Source organism: Typopeltis vanoorti, chromosome 15 (genome assembly GCF_054136105.1).
Source record: "Typopeltis vanoorti isolate ZY-2024b chromosome 15, IOZ_Tvanoo_1.0, whole genome shotgun sequence".
Lineage (NCBI taxonomy): Eukaryota > Metazoa > Arthropoda > Arachnida > Uropygi > Thelyphonidae > Typopeltis > Typopeltis vanoorti.
Genome location: NC_143563.1, coordinates 48882061 through 48907703, shown reverse-complemented (window position 1 = coordinate 48907703; position 25643 = coordinate 48882061). Strand labels below are relative to the sequence as shown.

General features: G+C 35.1%; 1 protein-coding gene across 2 annotated transcripts in view; it reads left to right on the top strand.

The window, feature by feature from the left end:
• The window catches only part of LOC150098746 (structural maintenance of chromosomes flexible hinge domain-containing protein 1-like), a 733568-nt gene that overhangs the window by 60512 nt on the left and 647413 nt on the right, over positions 1–25643 (top strand). For both annotated transcript variants that reach the window (XM_090405871.1, XM_090405872.1), the window contains exons 5-6: positions 2933–3072; positions 12840–12954. In XM_090405871.1, coding sequence (XP_090261997.1) covers positions 2933–3072; positions 12840–12954 — 255 coding nt within the window. The remainder of the gene's footprint in view (positions 1–2932; positions 3073–12839; positions 12955–25643) is intronic.

Below are 25643 nucleotides of genomic sequence, written 5' to 3'. Positions count from 1 at the left end.
TATCGACAGACCCAAATGCCTTTGCCAAATTTTTTATTTCAATTACTTGGGTTCTTCTCCTTCCACTTTTTTTTCTCCTTTCTTGTTCTGCTCCCCCCCCCCCTCGCTCTCTCCCTCATCTTCGAACTTTCTGTGCTTCTAGCTCTAATCTTTGCTTGAGAACTATTCTTCCACAGCTTCCAGCAAATGTTCTACATCTTCATTGTCAACCTTCAACTCTTCAGCTAACAGCACTATTTTGTAAGTCTTGGTCTTTTGTAAATTCTGAGAATATATGGAAATATAACACCCTGATTCATGGGTTGCAGGAACGAGGTGGTATTTGTGAACATGTTAATGGCATGGCCATTGTAGATATAGAGGTCCTAAATTGAACACTAAATGTATACCAATTGGACTATCTAATTGACAAGATGGGGTGTTGGACATATTCATAACTGTATTTTAATTTTAATGGTATTACAACACCAAATAAAACTCAATTATAAAAAGGATGTTTATTAACTGGCTTATATTTTGCTATATTTCAAACCAGCATCTTCAGAGCAAAATATCCTGCTACAGTTGAATGCAACAGTAAGTGAAACACTTCAAACTTAACAGACAAAAGGTCTAAAATTCTAATTTGCCCTCTAATATTGAATAGAAGTATTGCAGTCTTAAAATGACAGTTTTCCACATTTTTGGCAGATTAATGCAGCTATACTTGTTGAGGTGAGGAGAACATTTCATAGCCATTGCTTACTCTAAAAATAGCCTTTCTGACCTGTAACGACATCTATGAAGCACATTGGTTTTTTTCCATCGAATCTTGTGTGAAGGGTCTCCAAAGCATGGTCTGTCAATCCTAATTTGCCATAATAATGTTAGCGAATGTATTTCTTATGTTCCCCTAGGCAAAAGTTAACAGATCTTCCTGTCTGTTCATAGGCTAACTCACAGGGAACTTTGTACACCTTAGGGTATGCTAGAGGATGGAGTTTATTTTTAGGAGAATGGTTGTTAATCTGACATGCCTTTTGAATGTGGTGTGAAGGTTATATTTTATTAGTACTTTTGTTATCTTTTCAGGTGTACCTTTGATGTATGGAATAGGAATAGTGGTGTTTTGTTCTTGTGTGTTTGGGAGGTGGAAGTAGAGAGGCTATGTAGTATTTTATCGATTTTGTGAGAGCTGTAGCCATTGGCTAAGAAAGTATGGCGAATATAGTTAAGTTCTGTGGAAAGAGTGTATCATTGAAACAAATAGCCCTGACTCTGTATGTCAGTGTTTTGAGAATTTCATGCTATTGGACTGGATGATGATGTAATTTTTTTTATAAAGATATCTTTCTGTGTGTGTTGGTTTTCTATAAATGGAAAAAAATAATGATTCATCTGGAAGTGAGTGACTAATGTGTTAAAAAAAAAATCAGTTATTTGTTTAATTTTTCTAATGGGAAGTGAATTTTGGGATGTTGGCTGTTAAGGTAAGTTACAAAGGAATTCAAAGTGTCTTGCCCACGGCACCAGATGGCAAAGACATTGTTAAGAATCCTTTCCTTCATGGTTAAAAGGTGATCAGAATTCATTATAAAAATTATGGAAACAACTACTGTGTTAGAGTAAAACTTCAGTTTAATATAAATCAAAATAATCACTCGACATTTCAACCTTCACATTAAGGTCATCATTTGGAGTATACACATATATATAAAGAAACAAGTTGCACTTCAATCTACATGGTATGTTAACCACCTTACCGACCATTATGGATCAAATACACATCCTCATACGATTCGTATCCATTATATATTTCAATGTAATATCAATAATATTACAATTTTAATATGCACTTCGCATTCATGATAACCTTGACGTCTATAGAAATCTTGGCCGGTAGCGTGGTTAAAGCTACATTGATTTGGTCAACCCCAAATTTATATTAAACTGAAGTTTTACTCTAACAGTAATTGTTTCCATAATTTTTATAATGAACATTGCTAAGAAAGTGAAATCACACTAAGGGTTTGAAAGTAGCTGTAGTAAGCACTTTGTTCTCAACATTAGTTGGTTGTAGATTAGGACTTTAGATCTTTTGTCCATCTTTTGTTCTGAATGTGCTGGTTTGAAATGAAGTCAAATATAAGCCAGTTAATAAACATCCTTTTTATAATTTAATTTTGTTTGGCATTGGTAACTTATTTTGGAATTCAACTATAGACATGATTATCAATAGAGGGAAAAATATGAATTATTAAGATTCTCCTTCTTCTTCAGATAAAGAGATCTAGAAAAATCAGATAGAGATCCAGAAACTCCATGTTTAGTAACCAGACAGAGTTTACTAATGTCCATTTACATTATTTGTTTTCATTCCACTGTGAGATCAGAAGGTAGAAATTTCACTAACCTACAGTGAGATACCATTCAGTCAGGGAGAGGAAGAGAGGTTATCGAAAAATGGCATCTTGTTAAGGAATCATAATAATGCAGTCTATATACATTGTTCCCATTTAGTTAATGGTATAGCATATCACTTTATTTGAGTAGCTCATGAAAAACCAGGAGTGCATCACTGGCAAAAATTCTGCATTTGTGACATTAATAATCTGTCATAGTTATCTTACATAGTTTGCTATCAAAAGATAGCAAAAATACCCATAATTAAAGTTCCACTATAATTGTTCTACTAAACTGAAAATTCATTATCTTTTCATTTTAGACAGTTTTTCTAAAGGTGGAAATGTATATAAAATGTTATTTTATTTCTTATATAAAATAAATTTGTTTTCATGATTTTCATATCCTTTTTATGTTGAGAAATGGAAACATAATCATCCACTTTTCATTTCCACTGTAATCATCCACTTTTCATTTCCACTGTGTCTCTCATTCAGAGGCAATTTCTTAAAAATTAATTTACATATATGTATGTATTTTTTTATTGTAGATGCTAGATGACTGTTCAGCAGAAAAGAGTATTATGTTCATTATAGACAATGGCTTTGGCATGACATCATGGCAGTTAAATAATTGGGCTGTGTACAGGCTCTCCAAGTTCATTCGTAAAGACAAAGCACTCGGATCATTGTGGGTACCATTCTGATTTCATATTTAGAATGCATTTTAATAGATTTAAATCAGAAACAGTATATAATTTTTGTTTTCAAAAGTATTTTATAACAAAATCACATAACATAGTAAGCATTCATTGAATTAGTTGTAGTTCTATACCAAAACAGTGCTATTTTGTTTCTGTAGTGATAGTTTCAATTTTTATGATTTACATTTTTAGTGTAGTAACTTTTTTTTTCTTTTTTTTTAAAAGGCCTGTATTGTCCTGTCAAAATGCTGTTTGCACCCACAGTGCTAGGTAGGCTGCCTGAAGAAAACATTCTCAGTTCAAATTTAGTTGCTGACTAGAGAAACTTTTTCTGATCTTAACCAGTTCCAGAGTTAGTCAAACTCTGGCACTGGCAAGTGTACTTTTTTTTTCTTGGAAACGTGTTTTTCATTCCATAAATTCTAAAAACATCGACCATAGAACAAACACATACTATTTCAGATAATAAATATATTTCTTGTAGATAAACTTATACGCTAGTTATACATAGCTTTTAATTTTTCAGGAAATGACAATGTATACTAGAATATTAATTAAAAACTTTAATCAATACCTTCCTATATTTCGGCAGTGTTACATTGCCATCTTCAGGTATAATAAATTTAGTTTAATCCTTTATCCAAGTGTGAGCAAACAAAGTTTATGCCTGAAAATATCTTCATGACTGAGGTAAGGTAGTACAACTCGCAGCAAAGGTAGAGCAAGCCAACATCACTCCTATCTCAGTATCTCCCATAATGCAAAACACATCTCCTTGCAGATATGTATGTTATGTATTAAGGGAAGGGCCACTACCCAGACTAGTTTCGGCCTTTATTGAGGTCTCTTCAGTGGGAGCCAGGCCCAGAGGTGGAGATACCAGGTAGAAGCAATGGCAGGTCATCTTTACCTATAGGAGTTGCAAAAGGGTGTGCCACCTTTTTATTAAATTACTCTGGATTTAGAGAAAGATGTTGAAAGTTTATTTTTCACTTGGTTAGACTATAATAAATTTAGTTTAATCCTTTATCCATGTGTGAGCAAACAAAGTTTGTGCCTGAAAATATCTTCAGGACTGGGGTAAGGTAGTACAACACTGGCAACTCGCAGCAAAAGTGGAACAAGCTAACATCACTCCTATCTCGGTATCTCCCATAATGCAAAACACATCTCCTTGCGGATATGTGTAATGTTATGCATTAAGGGAAGGGCCACTACCCAGACTAGTTTCGATCTTTATTGAGGTCTCTTCAGTGTGAGCCAGGAGATAGGAGTGATGTTAGCTTGCTCCACCTTTGCTGCGAGTTTCCTGGTGTTGTACTACCTTACCCCAGTCCTGAAGATATTTTCAGGTGCAAACTTTATTTGCTCACACTTGGATAAAGGATTAAACTAAATTTATTATAGTCTAACTAAGTGAAAAATAAACTTTCAACATTTTGCCATCTTCAGGGATCACAAAACAATGATATGTGCATGCAGGCACTAACACTAATCAAATGAGGCTGAAGAAAGGCAATTGAAGTCGGTCCTAGAGTCCTAAAAGTGCCCCCTAGCAGACTAAATTGGATTGTCTTGGCTGTTGGGCTGATGGTCATAGAATGCAAGCTTCCCAAATTTGGGGCAGTCTCATGCACCCAAATCTGTTGAGGTTTGGGAAGTTTTTCAGAGCTGAGGCTGATTCAAGGAATAATCTTTCATACATGTACTTGCTGTGGTGTCATAAAGTGGCCTTCTTCCAGCATATTCTGTAGTGGGTGTCCAATGCATGGTCATCAAGTTCTTGAGTGGCTTATTGGTGAAACCGGATGTAGTCCTTGTGTTGGATATATCTATCTGTTTGTAGAATTTTCCATGCCAAATGAAATAACCTGAATTCCATCAGCTGATCCTCATAACTAACATTGTACAGTCCTGAAACAATCTTTGTTATTTGCCTCTGTACCCTTTTCACAGTTATTTATCCCCTTCAAATCCTGGGAACCAAATTTGAGAACAATAGTCTAAGTGTGGTCTGATCAGGGTCTTATACAATGGAATGATAACTCTTTTATCTCTGCACATCAGCGTCCTTCTCAGTATTGCAGCAATCTTCTGGGTTATATTCACCACCTCTGCAATATGTTCCCTGAATTTCATTTTTTTTATCAATCATCACCCCAGATCTCTTGTCTCCCCTACTTCCTCCAGTATAGCTCCTCCAATCGAGTATGCAGCCGCCCATCGATGTATCCCAACCTTCAAGACTTTACATTTTGCTGCATTAAACCGATACCCCCATTCATTTGCCCATCTGTCTAGTTTATTCAAATCCTCTTGCAGGGCTGCCACATCTGCATTATTACTAATAACCCTTCCCAGCTTCACATCATCTGCAAACAACTGAATATCCACCCTTGCAATCCATTGACAATGTCATTGATATAAAGGTTAAACAATACAGGTCCCAGTACTGAGCCCTGTGGAACCCCACTTGTAACCTTCTGCCTCCTTGATACTGCTTCACCATATACAACTCTCTGATACCTATCAGACAGCCAATCTTGAATCCAGTTGACTAACCCGACATCTAAACCCATGTACTGCAACTTAAATATCAACTTATCATGTGGCACCCTGTCAAATACCTTTGCAAAATCCAAAAAATGGCATGGCAGCATATGCCTTTCCCTCATCAACTGCTCTTGTCACTTTATTATAAAAGGCAATCATATTACTAAAGCAAGAACATCCTGTAACAAATCCATGTTGACTCTCACAGATAACATTACCCTCATCTGTCCAACGCTGTATATGGTTCCTCACTAATTTCTTCAAGATCTTTACAACTACTGATGAAACACAAACTGGCCTATAGTTAGACACATCCAGTCTGCTACTGCCCTTATGCAAGCCCTTATATTGGCTTTAAAGAGGGCTGAGTGTTTTATGTGTGAAGGTATATTGCCAGTAACCTTCTTAAAGAAGCCTATGGAGTGTTCTGATTTGTGAGCTGGTGGGATAATATTCTATAGGTAGACCAATCTGTTTGTCAGTTTTGTTTTTCCAAGAGAAATATCCAGAATGGATTGCAAAGGAAAAGTGAACTGTGATATTAGGAATAAAAACTTTTTTTAAAAGTGATAACATGTCATTTAAGGGGATGTTGGTGAAGAGATGTTAAAGTTAATATATGTGTATTATTAACAATTAGATTTTTGATAGATGTTTTAAAAGGGGTAGAGTTTTTTATGTATGATGTGGTATGGCCAGTAAAGGGATAAGAAATTTTGCTAACTGTTTGGATGATTTATAGTGGGGGGATTAGGTTTGTGGATTTTAGGTAAGTCCTATATGTGTGTGTGTGGGAAGGGACAAGAACTGAAGAGTTTAAGTTTATTTGTGATTTCAGGAGGCCAGGAAGAAACATTTTTGATTGGACTTTTTAATTTTTTGATCTGAGATTTATTGGGATCATAATTGCCCATCCACTGTACTAGTATGTTATAGTTTGACCAACCGCTTGTGGATGGATTCTCCATAAAAAAAAGGAAAAAAGTGATTTCTGAGAATGATACCCATTTTTCTATTGTACTCACTGGCATTAAGGATAACAGTAGCACTTACTTTATCAGCTGTGGTGATGGCTGTACTGTTATCTTTGCATAGTTTCTTGAGGGCACTGAGTTGACAATATGATAGCTTTCTTTTATGAGGTAGAGATCTAGAAGGAATGCTGGTGATGTTAAGCAAAATGTTGTTAGCTATAAGTTTAATTCGGTATTTGATATTGAACATCAAGTCTAGTGTCAGTAGTGTCAGTACTTGTTTCGGTACAATGGCAAAAAATCTCATTAGAATCCAGTAGGAATAAGGACAGAATCATTATATATACAGATAAATAATATATATATATATATATATTCATTTTTAATATAAACTGACTATAAACCCGAGAATTATAACAAATTGAGATTTATTTGCAAACGCAACATGTTTCATCGAGATTGACTTCATCAGGCGTTAAGAACATAGAAAGATATTAAAAGACACTGAAACAAAAATTGAGACAATTATAAAGTTATGATATTCGACTGTAAATTACAGTTATTATGAACTTGTGCTATAGTCCTTGTTAAAGTTCTATTGTTGTATAGTTGTGCATGTGTGGAACCATGCGATCTCCAGTATCTGATAGTAGAGCTGAAAGAGTCAGGCAAATTATAGCTGAGATTATTGTTCATATGAAGAGGGTCCAAGGTGATTTCTTTTGACTCTACAATGCGCCGTTCTACCTCATCATGGCAAATGTGTAGGTTTGAAGTTGTTGTCCAGTTACTTCATGTTGGTGGCTTTCGTTGTTCGTGTTTATTGAAAACAGGACATGGCCTGATAGGACAGTTGCTCTGGTTCTCTTATAAGCATAGTCTCTCTGGTGCTCCTCAAGACGTAGAATAGATTTCTCCGTTTGTCCATAGTAAGGTTTTCCGCACCCACATGTGACTTTGTATACACCTGGAAATTGTAGAAGGTTGTGAGATTGTTTATAGTTTCTGAAACTTGATCTTATTTTTGGAAGAGTTGAGAAGCACTTTTGTATGTTGAATTTCTTTAAGATTCTACTCAGCTTTTTGAATAGTGTGCTGATATATGGCAAAGAGATATAACCTTTGGAGTCATTTATATATATATATATATATATATATATATATATATAAAATCCTAACAGCTGTGTGGGCTGCTTCTTGTCTGTTACAGAACTGCATTAAGGTTAGTCAAGAAGCTTAACTGAAAGTTTTACTTAAAAAAATAAAATATTTATATAAGCTTAACTGGTTTAATTTCTTTATTATTACTTTTTTCTATCACATCACTTAATTGAATACTCCCAAATTAGAACAGATTGTAGCTGTGGTTAAAGATATCGTTCACTTCTTTGGCATGACATATTTCCATGGGTTCTACATAAGACTGATTTAATTTTGTATTTTATTCTGTTAAAAAAAAGGGAGGGGAATACTAATGGGAGTCTATGCAAAAAAGACTTAGGTGTTGTTCATTATCCATGATAAAGCTTAACAGTATAACTAACACCAATAGGAAAAAATACATTTATTGAACTCACTAATATTTTGCTGGTTTTCTACCCAGCATTATCAGAACACAGTAACTGTGATGGGCACACAGCACTAAACCAAGTAACTGTAGAAACAGTTTAAATTGTAACTGACACCTATTGTCCTTGTGTAGCACCCTCTATGGATCTGATAACTGCAAAGTTAATTCAGAAAAGTCCAGCCATTAGGTCTTAAAATAGACTCCCAGATCTTTGGTAAATGAATGCAACCATACATGTTGAGGTTGGGAAAGTGCTTCATAGTTGATGCTGATTCTAAAAATAGCCTCTCAGACCTGTAATGACTTCTATGTAATCAAGATGTTTTTTCCATCTGATTCTATATGAAGGGGTATCCAGAGCATGGTCTGTCAATCCCAACTTGTCATACAGATGATCTCGGATGTAACTTTTATGTTCTTCAAGGCATATGTTAACTGATCTACCAGTCTGTCCAAAATAGACTAACTTGCTGTATAGGGATCTTTATATACTCCCAGATGTTCAAGAGGGTGTAGTCAATCTTTAGGAGAATATATAAAAGTAGCTAGTTGAATGAAAGGTTTGATAGTGGTAATGGAGATCATACTTGCAAAGAACTTGTGCTATTTTTTTTTTATCTATCCTTAATATTTGGAGTGGGAATGGTTTGCTGTGATCCTGTGTGTTGGGTGTAGGACAGATGGGGATTGCATGTAATATTTTATCTGTTTTATATGGGCTGTAGCCATTTGTCAAAAAGGTGTTGCGAAGGTCCTTAAGCCCAATTTCAAGGACTGTGTCATAAACAATTCCACCAGTATGAATGGGTTTCCTGTAGATAGAGAAGAATAATGAGCCATTGTTACTAGGCTATCTAAAAATGGGGAGACTATTGTTACTTTTTTTTTTCTTCCTGTGGTGAAGTTTATTTTAGGATGTTGACTGTAAAGATGTGCCAAAAATGTATCTAATTTGTCTGGACCGTGAGGCCAAACAGGAAATACATCATCAACATAGTGCATCCAAACTGTTGGTTTTGTGTGGATGTGTTAAGAGCTTGGTTTTCAAAATGCTTCATATAGAAGTTTGCTAGAGAGTGAGGGAAAGAGGGGAATCCTTAGCAGTCCAAAGTAGCTGCTTGTATATTTTTCCTTTCCATGCGAAATAACCTGCATGTATGTTGAATCTGAATAATTCAATTATGTCCGGAGGGGGAAATGTGGGTTGATAAGGTCAAGGGTCAGAGGTACATTAGTGAAAATTGAGATGTCAAAACTGACCATGATTTCAGAATCTGTCAGAGTTAAATTTTTTATTAATATTTTTAAGTGTAAAGAATTTTTAATAGATGAGGGAGAGTTATCTGTAAAGGAGGAAAGTGATTTGGATTAATGTTTAGCCAGTTTGTAGGTGGGGCTGTCTATCTCTCTGTCCACTATTGGACGAAGGGGAATGGGTTTGTGAATTTTAGGGACCCCATATATTTGGGATAGTTGGACATGATAAGGGTTAAGTTTTTTGGTAATTTCTTTAGGCCAGAATGTATCTTTTTTTTAATAATTTGTTCATTTTTTTTTCTTTTGGGGTTTTGTACGATCCCAAACTATGATCTGATTAGGATTCTTTAAGAAGTTAATTCATTTTTCTGTTGTACTCTACTTAACTCATAATGACAGTGACATTAGCCTTATTGGTTTTAGTTATAATAATTTATTTATTCTTATATAGCTTTCTAAGTGCTGATATTTCTTTTGGTGAAATATTATTCTTGGGAGGTTTGGATTTACTTAGAATACTAGCCAGATCCTAAGTGCATTGAGTGCTTCCTCTGAGAGTGTTTGCGACAGTAGATTTATGACTGTGTTCTTGTTGGGAAGAGCTCTGCTGTTGAAGTGCTGAAAATTTTTTCAGATGACAATTCTTAACTTTTTCAAATTCTTTACTAACAGCATTTTCTGAGATGGAGATTACAAATAGACTACAGTTCTGGATTAAGTATTTCTGAAAGCTCTTTGTGTAATGTGGTAATGGCGCCATTGGTTTTTGCCAACTGGATGCGAGTGTTATTGATCTGTTTGTGTATTAGTGCTACGCTTGCCAGCACATAAATATATTTAGCTTTCACGGAATTAAACTTCTTCAGAATCTTAAACATTTTGGAATGGTATTTGTGTCCTGACATCTCGTGAGGAAGGTCAGCTGATTTGAGTTATCTCGACAATTTCAGTTTCCACTTGCCAAGTTGAAAGAGTAGATGGCATATCGGTGGCCCAAGTATTACGAGAATGTGCAAGGGAATTCAGCTCTTCTGACCAAGCTGTTTAATTTAAGCCTCAGTAGTGGGAAGGTGCCAGTGGAGTGGAAGGAGAGCAGAATAGCCCCACTTGTGTGGAGGCTCCAAGACAGAAGTAGCCAATCAGCATCTTAGGAGTGGTGGTTAAGGTATTGGTGAAAGGCAGAATTCAGTACTGGGTAGATAGGAATGTGATATCCCATAAGGGACAACATGGTTTTGTGAAGGGTAGATCTTGCATTAGTAATTTGTTTACTTTTTATAATAAAATGACAATGCAGTTGGATAAGGGAAAATGGCTACTCAGTGATATTGCTAGACTTTGCAAAGGCATTTGACAGGATTCGACATAGAACTCTGTTGCATGAATTGGAGCAAATGAGGTGTGAATATGAATCTGGTGATTTGGATTAGAAGGTGGCTGATGGACAAATGTCCAAGAGTGGTTTATGTAGAGTTGAATCCAGGAGAAGGCAGGTGACCAGTGGTGTACCACAGGGCATAATACTTGGTCCTCTGCTGTTTAATTTGTAAATCAATGATATATAGGAAATGAGTTGACAGGAAATATTCAGTTGTTTGCTCATGATGGTAAATGAAGGTGATGCACAGATCCTGCAGGAAGACGTAAATGCACCATGGGCAAAGGTAAATAGCTGCCACTTTAATGTGGCCAAATATAAGGTATAATAATAAGAAGAGAACACAAGCTGTGTACTATGTTGATGGAACTGAACTGCAGGAAACTGATGAGGCCAGGTCCTTGGGGGGATGATTTGTGGACAGGGAGTTGCAGTTTAGAGGGCATATTGAAGCTAGCCAAAACAGCACATCAGATTATGTGATTGTTGAAGAACACACTAACAAGTAGAGATAAAGAAGTTTTTGTTCCCTTATATAAGGCTTTAATAAGGCCACATCTGGATTTGTAATCTGAACACCTGGATTCTGTGAGGAATGAAGAAGTGGTGGAAAGGACCAATAGGTAAGTGACAGAGATTGTGGCAGGTCTATGGAATGTTTCCTATGAGAATAGATTGAAGGTCTGTGGGCTTCAAAATCTAGCTGATAGGTGAAAAAGAGGAGATATGATAGAAGCATGTAAGTTATTAAAGGAGCTTTCTAGAATTGATACTGAAGACTTTTTTCAGTACATAGCAGGAAGGAAGAAAATGAAGGGTCATCCATGGAAATTGTGTAACAGGGGGTTAGAAAAGGAATTAGGACCAGATATTTTGCTTGGAGGGCAGATATTTTTTCCTCATCTCCTATTTTCATTGTTCTAATTTTGCTTAGATCGATTTTCATTCTCAAAGTTTTGCACTTTTCATTTAAAATTTTTATTGTATTTTCCAGTTGTGCTCTAGATTCTGCAAGAATAATAATATCATCTGCATATTTAATGTGATTGATATTTGTACCATTTATTTGCAGACCTGTTTCTTCATATTTCTTCGAGATAGTAAATAAATTTAGTGGGAGCAGGCAACCCTACACGGCTCCATTTTCTATTGCTTTGTCTTTTGACAGTTGCTTTGTTATCTTTATAATAATTCATAATAAAGATTTGTAGTTTGAATCTGTCATAGATTTTAACATGTTTATCATTTTGTCCCTGTTAAGGGAATCAAATATAGGTAAGTTGTATGCCTAGTAATTTTCAGCCAGGCTATTAACTGTAAAAATATAATAGATTTCTTAGGTCTAAAGCCTACTTGATCTGCTGCTGTTGTCTCATTCATTAAAGTCTGGATTCTATTTTGTATGATGCAGGTGAAGATTTACAACTATGACTTAGCAGTGTTTATATCCCTTTTTAAAATTGGTATTATGATGCGTGTCTTCTAGCCATCTGGAATTTCACCTGTATATAGTATTTGGTTAAAAAGTTCAAGCAAGAAATTGATGGCTGTTATGCATCCATATTTCCACATTTCAGTAAGAAGTTCATTATAACCAGCTGACAAGTTCATCTATTTTATTGCATTCAAAAATTCTTATTTATTATAGATGGTGCTTTTTCTCTTTCTGTCTTTTCATTGATGTTTTACCAGTCTTTTTCCCCCTCTGGAAAAACAATATATAAAAATACCAGTATCCTGATGGGTATTGTGTGTGAATAATGGATCTCCCACGACAAGTCTGACTTCATGGAGATACCTATATTATGGTTACATTCTGTGTGTTTATTATTATTATATCTATAATGGGATTACCCTTAGGTCATTTTACTACTATTACATTTATTGCAGGTAAGTGACAAGTAAAATAAATGATTTAAAATTTATTAATTGTAATTAATGGAACAATTATGAGTTTTTGGACAGTTTATAGTAGCAGTTACTGTCTTTAACTTTTTTTCTCCCCCATTTTTTTGTTACTAGTCCTTCGCCTACACAAAGACTGAAATGTCAAATGCCTCGTTCTCTCAACAGTGAAATATCATATTTTGGAGCAGGTGGCAAACAAGCTATATTTTTTATAGGTCATGCTACTAGAGTAAGTTTCATTTTATGAAGTTTGTTATATGTTAAATTATGAAGCGTCTTGTCATGTATGTTTACTTATTTTATTAATATGAGGATGAAGGGAATAGAGATGTATAGGAAGACATAAGAAGATAATAAAAGTATAGCCTTTGCCAAAACAGGCTTATAATCTACATTTTGAATGATGAAGATAATCAGTACAAACAAGCTGATTTAAAAGTTTAAAATTTGCAAATTTTCAGAGACAACTGAAGAATTATTTCTTTTTATACTATTCATTTATACTTTCATTACTCATTTTAAAAGGGTCAAATGTAGGAAGCTTGCCTTATATTCAAATGACAGGCATGCTTTCCTTTGCATAGTTATTGGTCATAGCTTTTGTCCAACTGTTCTTCCACTTCTTTTGCACTCTGAAGACTATTACACCATTCCCTACTGAAAAATTATTTAAAATAATGTATAATATACCATTTATACCATGAAAATGTAGTTTTGGAGCTATTCTTTTGTTATCTTATCCCATGTATTTTCAGGTCTACAAAAAAGTTAAATACAGATCCTTGTTATATTCACATAATTTCCTGACTGTCTTAAAGTAAAATGGCTCTCACAGCTGCTATCCGAATTGGACCAAGCATATTCTTTATTTATTCTCCCATAAGCAAGTATGGTTGAGAGATTGAAGCAGTGTAACAGGGAATATGCATAAAAATGTGTGTGACGGTGTAGCTGAAGATAGGATTGAGAGAGAGTAAAAGTGACGTTTAAAAGAATAATAGTATGATGATAGATGTGAAGAATGAAGAGTTTGCTGTAACAAGGGGGATAGTGGCTACATCGAGTGAGACACAGGATGAAGCATGAGTTACAACGAATGCAGAAATGTCTGACGTGTGGCTCAACGACTAAGAGAGAGAGAGAGAGAGAAAAAGAAAGAAATTCAGTGGAGATAGTCTTGTGTTATATCTTTTCTTCTTCTTCTTAAGTGTATTTATTTATTTTATGTTTTATTATCTTAATTACTATCTTGTTATACACTTGTTATGATATTATCTCTCATCCCTTTACTTAGTATTGTATCTTAGCTAAAACCTATTCCTTCAGTGGCCTATCATTCCAATAGATCATGTGTGCAAATCTTACAAACAAAGAGAATGCCTTAGACTTGGGCCAATTTTCCTTGGTTGCAATTCTGGAGTTAACTCCTTTTCAGAATTAAGAAAAATTTATTTTTTGAAGCTGCACCATCTTAATTCCTATACAAGAGAAATCTCCTTGTCAGAGAGTTAACACGCAGAACTGTCACACAATCTTGGAATCTAGTAATCAATAAGCCCTTAAATTACTTTTTTCAATTAGCAGTCGTAACCAGTTCTCCCCCACCCTTGAATTTTTTTATACAGGTTCTAATTTAAGCAAGCGGTGCATTGGTTTGAGAAATCAGGCAATTTACTTAAATTTATTCATTTTAAGGTATTGTACATAGTAATCAAAGTTATTTTAAACATAAAAATTTTGTTCTTGCAGTTAACACCAATCTATCAGACAAGATCTAATTACAATTAAAGCGTTACACTAAAAGACATCAGCAAATCAAACTGTCCTATTCTCATTCACTTATCACAGCTAAGCAAGTGAATAACTACTCAATATTCAAAGATTAGATTATAACACACTGAAATTGATTCAAGGACAATATCTGTTACAATATACTTCTAGAATTACAACAATTTACTACAGGTTAAAGTACTAGAGTCCTGTCATATATTAGCAAGTCCTATCTCTTACTACATTAGCACATTAACTCTTCCTAGCTCTGTTCACAGTTCAATGGACAAATAAAAGGTTATCTGTTACCGACCAAGTGGACTAAGCAGAAATTGCCTCTCGATCAATCTTTGTTGACTCCTCTTGGTTAGTTTCCTCGATCTGCTACCTGTTGTCCTCCGATTTTGCCAACTAGTGATTATGTTCACGAATCACTCCTGTGCCGATGATTGTGATACTACTCTGATGGATGGATGCACGTGGTTCTGCATAAAGCTGCGGTCTTCACTGGCTGTTTAGCTGTACCACTGCTATTCCTGGACTGGACTGCTACCTGACTGCGTGGCCGTCATTAACCATTGTTCTTCCCATCCGCATGAACGACTCCTGCCGGAACCCGAAACTAAAGGGAGAGATGCATGAACCAAGAAAAAAAGCTGAGCTCGTGCCGCCAAATCTTTTATATCACTCGCGGCTACTCTCCCTACTACATCACCAATTGCTGACGGTACCTAAGCTTTTTGCACTCTGTGCTATCTTCTGTCCGATATGTTTCCTATGTGGGTGCCTTGCACATGTCTCGGACTTTGCATCGTGGCTGCCTGGGGTTATGTCTATAAGCTGATTAACTAATGTGAACTTTGCTCTAACTTTCTTGTTCCAATGTAATGTTTACAAAGACTTTTATGATTCTTGTCTGTTATTTACAGGACAGTTTATATTATAACACATACAAAATTTCATTAAGAAAGTATCATTACATTATTTACAAAATCACTTACACCTATGTACAAGCATTTCTTTTGGGGAATTTTGGCATCTTTGTTAAATCCTGAATGAAATGCTTAATAATAATAATAATAATAATTAAATCTTTTATTCCAGATTTAACACTTGTATGGTGATTCTATATAAGAGGTTTGCTTGATGAGAGGGTGACAAAATTGTGTTTCCTGGGTGCAGAGATTCATGATGTTAGTGAGGCTGTTAAAATGCAAAAGGATAAAGGAAAAGAGTTGATTGCTTTGGCTGGAACGAATGATTTGAAAGGAAATAAATATGATATGAGGAAGGACATGAAAGCTGTTGAGTGAGTGTACAGTGAGGCAGTTTAGTGTAAGAATGTGTAAAAAATGTTTAAGTTAGTACCGCTGGTAACAAACCTGAATGAAATAGTATAATGTATAAAGGCAGCAGTGTGGCTAGAGGGCTATTGAACTTTATGTACACTAATGCCAGGAGCATTCAGAACAAGGGGGGAGGAGTTTTTGGCATTGTTAGTTCATCTTGGGCTAAGGTTATTTGCATTACGGAGATATGACTGACAGAAGATGTAATTAGTGAGATAGAATGTAATGGATATAGTATTTTCAGAGAGGATAGAAAATAATGGGGAGGGATATTGCTGATGATAGCAAATTAACTGCAATGAAAGCTAGTAGGAGGTCAACTGCAAGCCAGTGAAAATTGTGCATTTGAGGCCAGCAGGGGAAAATATACATGTGGTTGCTGCTGCTGTAGACCAGTGGATGTGAAGGATGATGCAGATAATGTGCATTGGTGAATGAATGGAGGGCAGGTACTTCAACTATGGGAACATACATACATGCCATGGCATGAGAAATTGCAAGGACTGGATGTTAATAGTGCATGGGAGATTATAGGAGTGTTTGAAGGAAGTAATGCACATGCATACCTAGAGTCAGGAGGATAAATCAAGTGGGAGTTAAATGGATGAATATATCATTAAGCAGGAGCTACAAAACAAAAAAACAAACAAAAAACAATTTTTGGAGGGAATTCAAAGAGAAAGATACCAACATGCATATGAGCAGTACAGAGCACAGGTCCAGAAGGGTGACCAGTATGTTGAGAAAGTAAAAATCAGAGTATGAAGAAATTAGTAGTATAGGCCAAAGGTAATCCCAAAGAGTTCTTTCAATATTATTATTACCTGACACCTTCAAGGAGTTCAAAGACTCAAGGGAGGGCATCTACTCTTCAACTCTGTCTCCACCACTTAATCCACAACTACAGTGAACTGCCATAACCATCATCACTTACACCAACACCATTTACTCTAGTATTTTTTGTCTGTAAATTATTTGTGTCTCAAGCAATTTCGCATCATCAGCAAACAAAAGTGAATAGTTCCCCTAAGATAATTTTCTGTGATGCACCACTAGTCACATATCTTCTACTGGACCATGGAAGAATAATTTTAATGAATGTAGCTGATGGTAGGAGGTAACTGAAGCATACTAAATAGTTAAATTACTAAGTGAACACTTTGCAAGAGTTTATCATCCAGGTGTAGATTTTGGAGTAACAAGAGAGGCAAGGGCTTGTATGGAAACAGGTACTGTAGATGAATTGGAGGTGCATAGCAAGATATAGCTGTAGGGAATACAGCTATGGGATTAGATGGTATACTAACTAGAGTTTTATGAGAAGCTGCTAAGGAATTTTCATTGCCCTTTGACCACATTTAATTAAAGGCTCAGGTCCCAAGGGAGTTGAAAGATGGGAAGATTGTCATCATCTTCATCATCAAATTCCTGACATGTACCCTCAAGGGGTGTACAGGATATGATAGTACTACATGAAAAATCATTACTAACTTCTTATCTACAATTTTCCTCCAAATCAGTCTGTTACTTGTCAAGACTCCAACATTATCAGATCTTCTATTTCTATCGTCTAAGGAACTTTGTACCATATCAATCCACCTATATCATAGTCTTCCTCTGGGTCTTTTTTCCTGCCAACCAGGCAGAGAACGCTTGTTTTGTTAATCTTTCCTCACCCATTCTATTTAAGTGACCATACCACCTGAGATTAGCTCTGCTAATGCATACCTGTATGCTGACAATGTCAAGTTCTTTCCTAATATCCTCGTTTTTAATATGATATTGCCATTGATGCCATCTGTTCACGCCTCTAATCTTTCTCAGGACTCTCATATCTGCAATCTCTAGTCTTTGGTCAAGTGTTTTACTTCTGATCCAGCTCTCAGATCCATAAGTTAAAACTGGTTTGAACACTGTCTTGTATACAGCTAATTTAGTGTTCCTACTAATTTCTCTCTTATTCCATATGAATTTATTCAATTAACTTCCTACCATACCAGCTTTGTGGCTTCTGTTGTCTGTTTCCATATTTAATTTACCATTTTCAGTAAAAATCGTGCCTAAATAGCTGAAATGTTTTACTTGGTCCACAGGTTCACCGTTCACAACATAGTTGACATTTTCTACAATTCTATTTATTTTCATTGTCTTTGTCTTTTTAATGCTGACCTTCATACCATATCTATTACAACAGTTATTCAATTTAGTCAGGGAATCTTGCAAACTTGTAGCGGATTTATTTAGAAGTATAACATTGTCCGCATAAAGCAAAGAGCTGACATTAACATCTCCAATTCTGATATCGTGTTTAATACCACTTTCCTTCATAATGTGATCCATATGGATAATGAATAAGAGAGAGGATAATGTACATCCTTGTCTGACACCAGATTTAATATTAAACCATCTTCCTGTTCTTCCTTCAATTCTAACTGCTGACTTATAACTCAAATTCAGACTAAGTATTGTTTGATATAATGCCCCATTGACACCATATAACTGTAGTGTATTGAATAGCTTCTCTCTTGGCACCTTGTCATATGCCTTTTCCAGATCGACAAAACTTAAATACAGATCTTTGTTATATTCCCATGCTTTCTCAACTATTTGTCATAAAGTGAAGATCTGATCCTGACAGCCTCTATTTGACCTGAATACAGCTTGTTCTTCACCAAGCTTTTCTTCCACAATTCTCAACTGTTTATCAAGTATACTTGCATAGATCTTTCCAGAAACACTCAGTAGGGAAATACCTCTGTAATTTTCACATTCGGTTTTTCTCTTTTTATATGTGGGTACTATGAGAGCTCTACTCCAATCATTGGGAATTCATCCCTCTGTCCTGGCTTTTTGAATTATGCAGTGCAGCCACTGTAAGACTTTTATACCACCATACTTCATCATTTCTGGTCGAATATCATCTACTCCTGCTGCCTTTCCACATTTATTCCTATGTATGATATGTATTCCTGACTGCTTGCCTAGTCAGTGATTTTTATCACTGTGCTGTCATCACTGCTTGTTTCATTTGTTGATTTTTCGAAGTAATTACTCCATACTTCCAGGATATCTTTTTCTCCTGTTTTCATGTAGCCTTTATCATCTCTAAATCCTTTTACAGCACTCATTCCTCCATTTTTAAGCTTCCTCAACAACATCCAGAATATCTTACCAACTTCTTGATATTTATTTTCTATCTTCTTGCCAAAGTCCTCCCATGACTTTTTTTGTTTAGCTATTTTTACACAATGTTTTGCTTTCTTACATTTGTCTTTTCATTCTCTGAGAGCACAAGCTGACTTATTTGCCAGGAACTTTTGATATGCTGTTTTCTTTTTCTTCACTGCCTCTTTAACTTCCTGTGTCCACCATGGAGTTCTGATTTTTCTATCCTTGCAGATAACCTCACCACATGCTTCATTGGCTGAATCAATCAGGGTTTTCTTCAAGGCTTTGCCATTGACTCTCTAAGGTTTGGTTCCTGTTCTCAAACTCTTTAATTTTTTCTTCAATAATCTTTGTGTATTTTAGTCTACAGTACGTATCTGAGAGCTGCTCAACTTTTATTCGCTTTAAAACTTTCTTACATGTTATTCTTTTCAATATCGAAATTCAGTTTTATCCTGCTCAAGACCAAATAGTGATCACTTCCAATTTCAAATCCTCTGTACACTCTGGTGTCCTGCACCAGGGAGAAAACATCACTATCAACAATAACATAATCAATGAGACTTTTCTTATTCCTTGCCTTTTTCTCTCCATGTGAATTTGTGCACATTTTTACGTTGGAACATGGTGTTAGTCATAACCAGTCCATGTCCTGAGCAGAAATCCAACAGGTATTTGTCATTATGATTAGCTTTGCTCTTTTCTCCAAATTTTCCCAAAATATTTTGGTATGTCTGACAATCATTTCCTACTTTGCTATTTAGATCCCCAACAAGGACAAACTTTTCATTTTTCATTGTGTCAGTTGCTTTTTCTACCTTGGTAGAACCTTCTGTGGGACCATAGGCACAATTAAGTCTCATTGTCCAATTCCCCATTATGATATTTGTCCACATCACTCTACTTGAGACTGCCTGCCATTCAAGAAGTTAGCCTCGTATTTTGTGTTGAATACTATGGCTACTCCTTCTTTTCCTTGATTGTCATTTCCTGAATATAACATTTTGTATTTATTGCTCAGAAAGATCTCACCAGTGTTTTTTTTTTTTTTTGTTTCAGTCACCCCTATTAGGTTGATCTGGTACTTATCTGATTCTTCAGCTAGCTCCATTTCTTTGCCATTCAGGCTTCTTATGTTGATAGTACTGATCTTTAACTCTGGTGATGTTGAGTTGGGGTGTGCTTTCAGATTTGTTCCAGTAGCTGACTTTTCGCTGTTCGCCCTGGTTCCCTGGCAAAAACAATGGGAGCCTTGTTTAACCGGGCGACGCCTCAGCCGGCATGAAATTTTCTCATGTTGTACCGTCATTTTCTGTATTGGTTTAAGCCAATAAGAATACAATTTGGGTGGCTAAATCCCAAATTGTCAGCCTGTCTTCATTCGTTCAGTATCCAGGTAGATATCCAACAGGGTGCACCACGAGAAGGTGAGGATTGGACATTAGTTCCAAAGCCCTGAATGGTTCTCCGCATTCCTCTAAAGGCTATGTGGAGGTCTCCTCTCAGTTATACGCCTTTGACCCTTAAGTACCCCTTGGAAGATTGTTCCATTGGATAAATGAAGCTCCAAGACTGAGGTTGCAAATTACTGACTGATCAGCATCTCATGAGTTGTTAAGATATTGTTGGTTAAGAGAAAAATACAATAATGGGTAGACAGGAACAGTATAATATATTGGGGAACAACATAGTTTTGTGAAGGGTAGATCATGCCTCAGTAACTCACCTTTTATTATACACTGATAACTGATTTTGATGAAGGTAATGGGTGTATAGTGATACTGGTGGACTATGCAAAGGCATTTTGAGAGGATATTGCTCTCTCTCTCTCTCCCCCCCCCCTCTCGTATCGCCTCAGACAAGAGGAGATTCTAGAGAGAGAGAGAGAGAGAGACCTTCCGATGATGCTTCACCATTTCTTTCTCCCCTGTGCTTCTCTTATTGCTTGTTCTAGTTTAAGTCCAGTGATTTTTGATATTTGGTCAATCCACCTGTTGGGGGTTTTTCCTCCTTTTCTTTTTGCACACAGTTTCCCTGGATGATTATTTTTTCCAGGCAGTTGCCTTCCCTTTTACATATGCTTCCAAAATATTGCAGTATTCTCTTTTCAATTATGTTTATCCGCCTTGTGTGGATATTCAGTTCTTCTAGGATACTTTTGTTTGTTCGCTTTTCTGTCCAAGACAATCTTAGCAATCTTCTCCAGCACCAGAGCTCAAAAGCCTCAATTCTTCTTCTTCTTCTGTCATCTTTTGTCACTGTCCAAGACTCAGAACCATAGAGAAAGACTGAAAAAAACTAAGGTTTCTACAAGCTTAATTTTGATCTTTTTGGAGATGTGCCTGTCTTTCTGGATCTTTGTTAAATCACTCATTGCTTTCTTAGCTAGTGCCATTCTTCTTCTTATCTCTTTTTTACATCCATTTTTTTTTGTTATTATCATTCCAAGATAGTTGAAATGGTCGACAATTTCAATTCCTTCTATATCTATCTCTGCTGTGTTGTTTAAAATCATTATTTTGGTTTTATCTTGATTTATTCGTAAACCGTGGCTTATGCTTACCCATTCTAATTGATTTAGGATGGATTTTAATTCCTGTTCGCTTGTTGCTATTATCACTTTGTCATCTGCATATCATTGGTTAGTGATTGTTCGGCCACCTAATTTAATGCCTCCATTCCACTTTTCTATAGATCTTTTCATTATAGTTTCATTGTAAAGGTTGAATAGTAATGGTGAGAGTGTGCATCCTTGTCTTGATCTTTTTCAAATTGGAATGCAGGGGACAATGAGTTTTCACTTCTTACTGTTGCTTGATTTCTGTGATATAAGTTCTTTATGAGGATTATTAGATGGTTTGGTATTCCCCTGATTCTTGCATGATATCCCATAAAATATCCCACCTCATGCAGTCAAAGATTTTGGAGTAATCTATAAAGCATAGATAAAGGCTTAAATTGAATTCCCTTGCTTTTTTGATTATTTGTCTGATGTTAGATATATGATCTCTAGTCCCTCGACCTTTTCTGAATCCTGCTTGTTCTTCTGAGATCTGATGATCTATAAAACTTTGTAATCTCTCCTTAGTAATGTGTAGTAAAATCTTGCCTGTATGTGAGATAAAGGCAATGGTGCAGTAGTTTTCACAGTTGTTGTGATTGCCTTTTTTTGTAGATTGGATAATGGTGGAACTAATCCAGTCATTTATCCATCTTCCAGATTTTGTTGCATAAATTATGTATCCAGTTGACTGCATTCTCTCCAAGGTTTTATTTTATTCTATCAATTTTATTCTTTTTATTCTATCCTTATGAGGATAGGTTGAAGATTTGTGGGTTACAGAAATTAGTTGACAGGTGGAAAAGGGGTTATATATGATTGAGACATATAAATCCTGAAGGGTTTTACAGAATTAATTGATACTGGTGGACTATGCAAAGGCATTTTGATATGATATTCCATGGAATTTTAATCAATAAATTATAGCACAATTTGGTGAAGTGTATAAGAGGGCAGTTGATTGAGAGATACCAGCCAGTATAAATTAAAGAAGTCAAAAAATTATATTCTTTGTTTAATCCTTTATTCAAGTATAAGCAAACTAGGTTTGCACCTGAAGTATTTTCAGGACAGGGCAACTCATATATAGAGGCTAATGACTTCACATCACTTGCCTTAATGTCCCATAATGCAAAGCACATATCCTTAACAGACAGTTACATGTTAAAATTACACAAGGAAGAAATTACATATAGATAAAAATACACTAAGAAAAAATTACACAAATTTGAATATTCACACCGAAGTTTTTTACTTTAGAGTTTTTAAATTTTTATGATGAATTTTATATTTATTTTCAGATAAGAGTTCCGTTAATTTTGTAATATTTTTTAAGACCTACCTGTTGACTTTAATTAGATTTAAATATTATTGGTATTTTGTTGTCAAATTAAACACATAAACTTTCTTAATATTGCAAAAATTACTTTTATTTTCAAAAACAAACACTAAGTCATATAAACTATACAACGTAAAAAATCCAATCGTCTATTAGAGTCGTAATTTTGTACAATATTTGAAATGCGTTGTTTTAACGAAATGTACCTACAACGTCCTGGGTTTCGTTGACCAGTTAAATGCTGCAAATAGTTTGTATGTTGTAAAGATAATTCTTTAACAATATCATCCAAAAATTTCCAAACAGTTGAATGGGAACACTGAAAGAGCGACTGAAGTCTATAGTGCCATCCTTCGATACAATTTGTAGTTCTGTCTATACAGTTGGCTGCAGAGTGTCTATGGTTCCGAGTAGAAATTTTGAATAGAAGTTATCTATAAGTGCCATTCCTGAGCTGTCAATCTCGAATATATGTACGTTCGAAGTAAAGGAGAACTTGCTCGATTTGTTCATTATATTCGTCTAAATTAAAGAACAGATCAGCAACTTCTAAAAATGTTTCTAACACTTCTTCTGGTAAAAGTGCAAGTGATTGTAACATTTTAATGTGTACTGCAAATGACTGATTGGATTCATATAGAGATTCTAGTCCACTTTCATTTACTTTGCGTATAATAGATTGTGATAAGTGGAAAAAGAAGCCGCCAATTTCGATGTTTTCAAACATGGTACAAAAAGCATTCATTGCTGCTGTTACAAAATCGGTCGTGGTCAAATCAAAATTTTTGATTTGACCACAATATTTTTCGTGGTCAAGCTTGAGGAATTTTCTCCAGTAACATGTTCAGCATCTTCATGTATATTTCTTCCTTTTTCCCTGGTAGAAGAGCCAGTAGACAAGGAAAAGCGATACCTGAATCATATTGGACATGGATACTGTATAACTGATAATATATTTCTGGAACCACTTTAAATGTACCATCTGTTAGTCAAAAATTGTTAACTACAAGTTGATCTAGAAGAGTCTTGTGACTAACTAGTATTATATGTTCTGGATCTTCTGCCCGGAATCATGAATAATCCATTTAGAGTACTTTTCTGGTATTTCAAAATTTTTGTTATCTGGATTTGACAGAACGTTTCCGATTATTTTAGCTTTGCATCTATTTAATTGCCTCGTCATGGAGCTCTTCTTCGGTAGGCACATTTTTAATCCGTCTGATACAGTCACTAAACTGTTAGCTATAATTGCACGAGCTGTTGCGCCTGGATTCAACATTTTTCTTTTCATTTGATTTGCAAGTTGATGAGCTTCAGATTCAAAAGTCCTATTAACATGACAGTGTTCTGAAGACTCACGGATAATCTTGTTGTCTCTGGTATGAAGCAGCGATCGACAATGTAAAGTTCTAAACTTTGTACAACACCAATGAATAGTTCCGATAGCAGCTTCATGGTGATGAACAAACTCAAATCCTTTGTAAATTATAATTTGACTACCTTTATTACTAATGGCGTACTCAAAATCAGCCATGGGTAAATTAAAAATTAATTTAAAAAATTAATCACAAAATTTATTACATCGCACATTATACACTAGTTGTGTTACGAGTCACTAAACTAGAACTGAAGAATGCAAGACAAAAATTTACTTATATACCTTCACTCAAACAATTAGACATTCTTGAGCAGTTCATGGTGATTAACAATTGTCGATTGGTTTTACCTTAGGAAATTATTCCTTGTAAATCTGAGGTAAGTACTAATTAGGGTAGCTAATCACTACATCCAGTGGTGAGCTATAAGGAATCGGGGGGGGGGCTTGCCCGAGCCCTTTGTTAAATTTTTCTGAAATTTGCCAGCCCCCTTGCTCTTCTTGTTTACTTTTTTATTTTTTCAAAAAAAAAAAAGAAAAAAAAAACTTAATTTTTTTAAATATATTAAGCAAAAAACTCATACGATAACCTAACAAAGTATTTTATTAAATAAAATATTATAGTTACTGTTACTACCATTTTACAAATAAGAATTCACTTTTGGTAATCGCATATAAATAAATAAGACTATAGAATAATTTCCCTTGATTGGTACTGTTGATTATCACTTGAAGTATAAAAACAAAATAGAAATATAACATACTTCAATATTATTGTGTTTAGATAATATTTATTTATTATTTATAGATTGTTTGTCATAAAAACTTCTATCGCAAACAAAAGAAATTTATTTCGTTATAAAAAATGTGGACTATTTCATATGTGTGATTATAAAAGATTTTATTCTTATTATATTTTGATGGTTAAAAAATGTTTTTCTTATGTAAGATAAATTAACACAGATGATTGTGTGCAAATATTTCATGTTTAGATCATGAAATATTTGTTTAAAAATGATAGCCTTTACAGGTTGATTGTCCCCTCATACTTTTTGATTAGCATTTGTACACAAGCTGTATTAATAAATGTTTTTGTGTGAAATACAGCTTTTTTTTTTGCTCGACTACGCGAGCCTTTTGTTAAAATTTCCATAGCTCACCACTGACTCTTCCTTAATCCCCTTGCCCAAATCTGCACTTTTACCCCTTGCTGGTTATAAATTTTATTTTATGTGTAATTTCTTACTTGTGTATTTTTTCTTTTTAATTTCTAATTCTTAGTGTATTTTTATCTATGTGTAATTTTTTGTTTGTGTAATTTTTTCTTTGCATAATTTCGTCCTCGTGTAATTTCTGC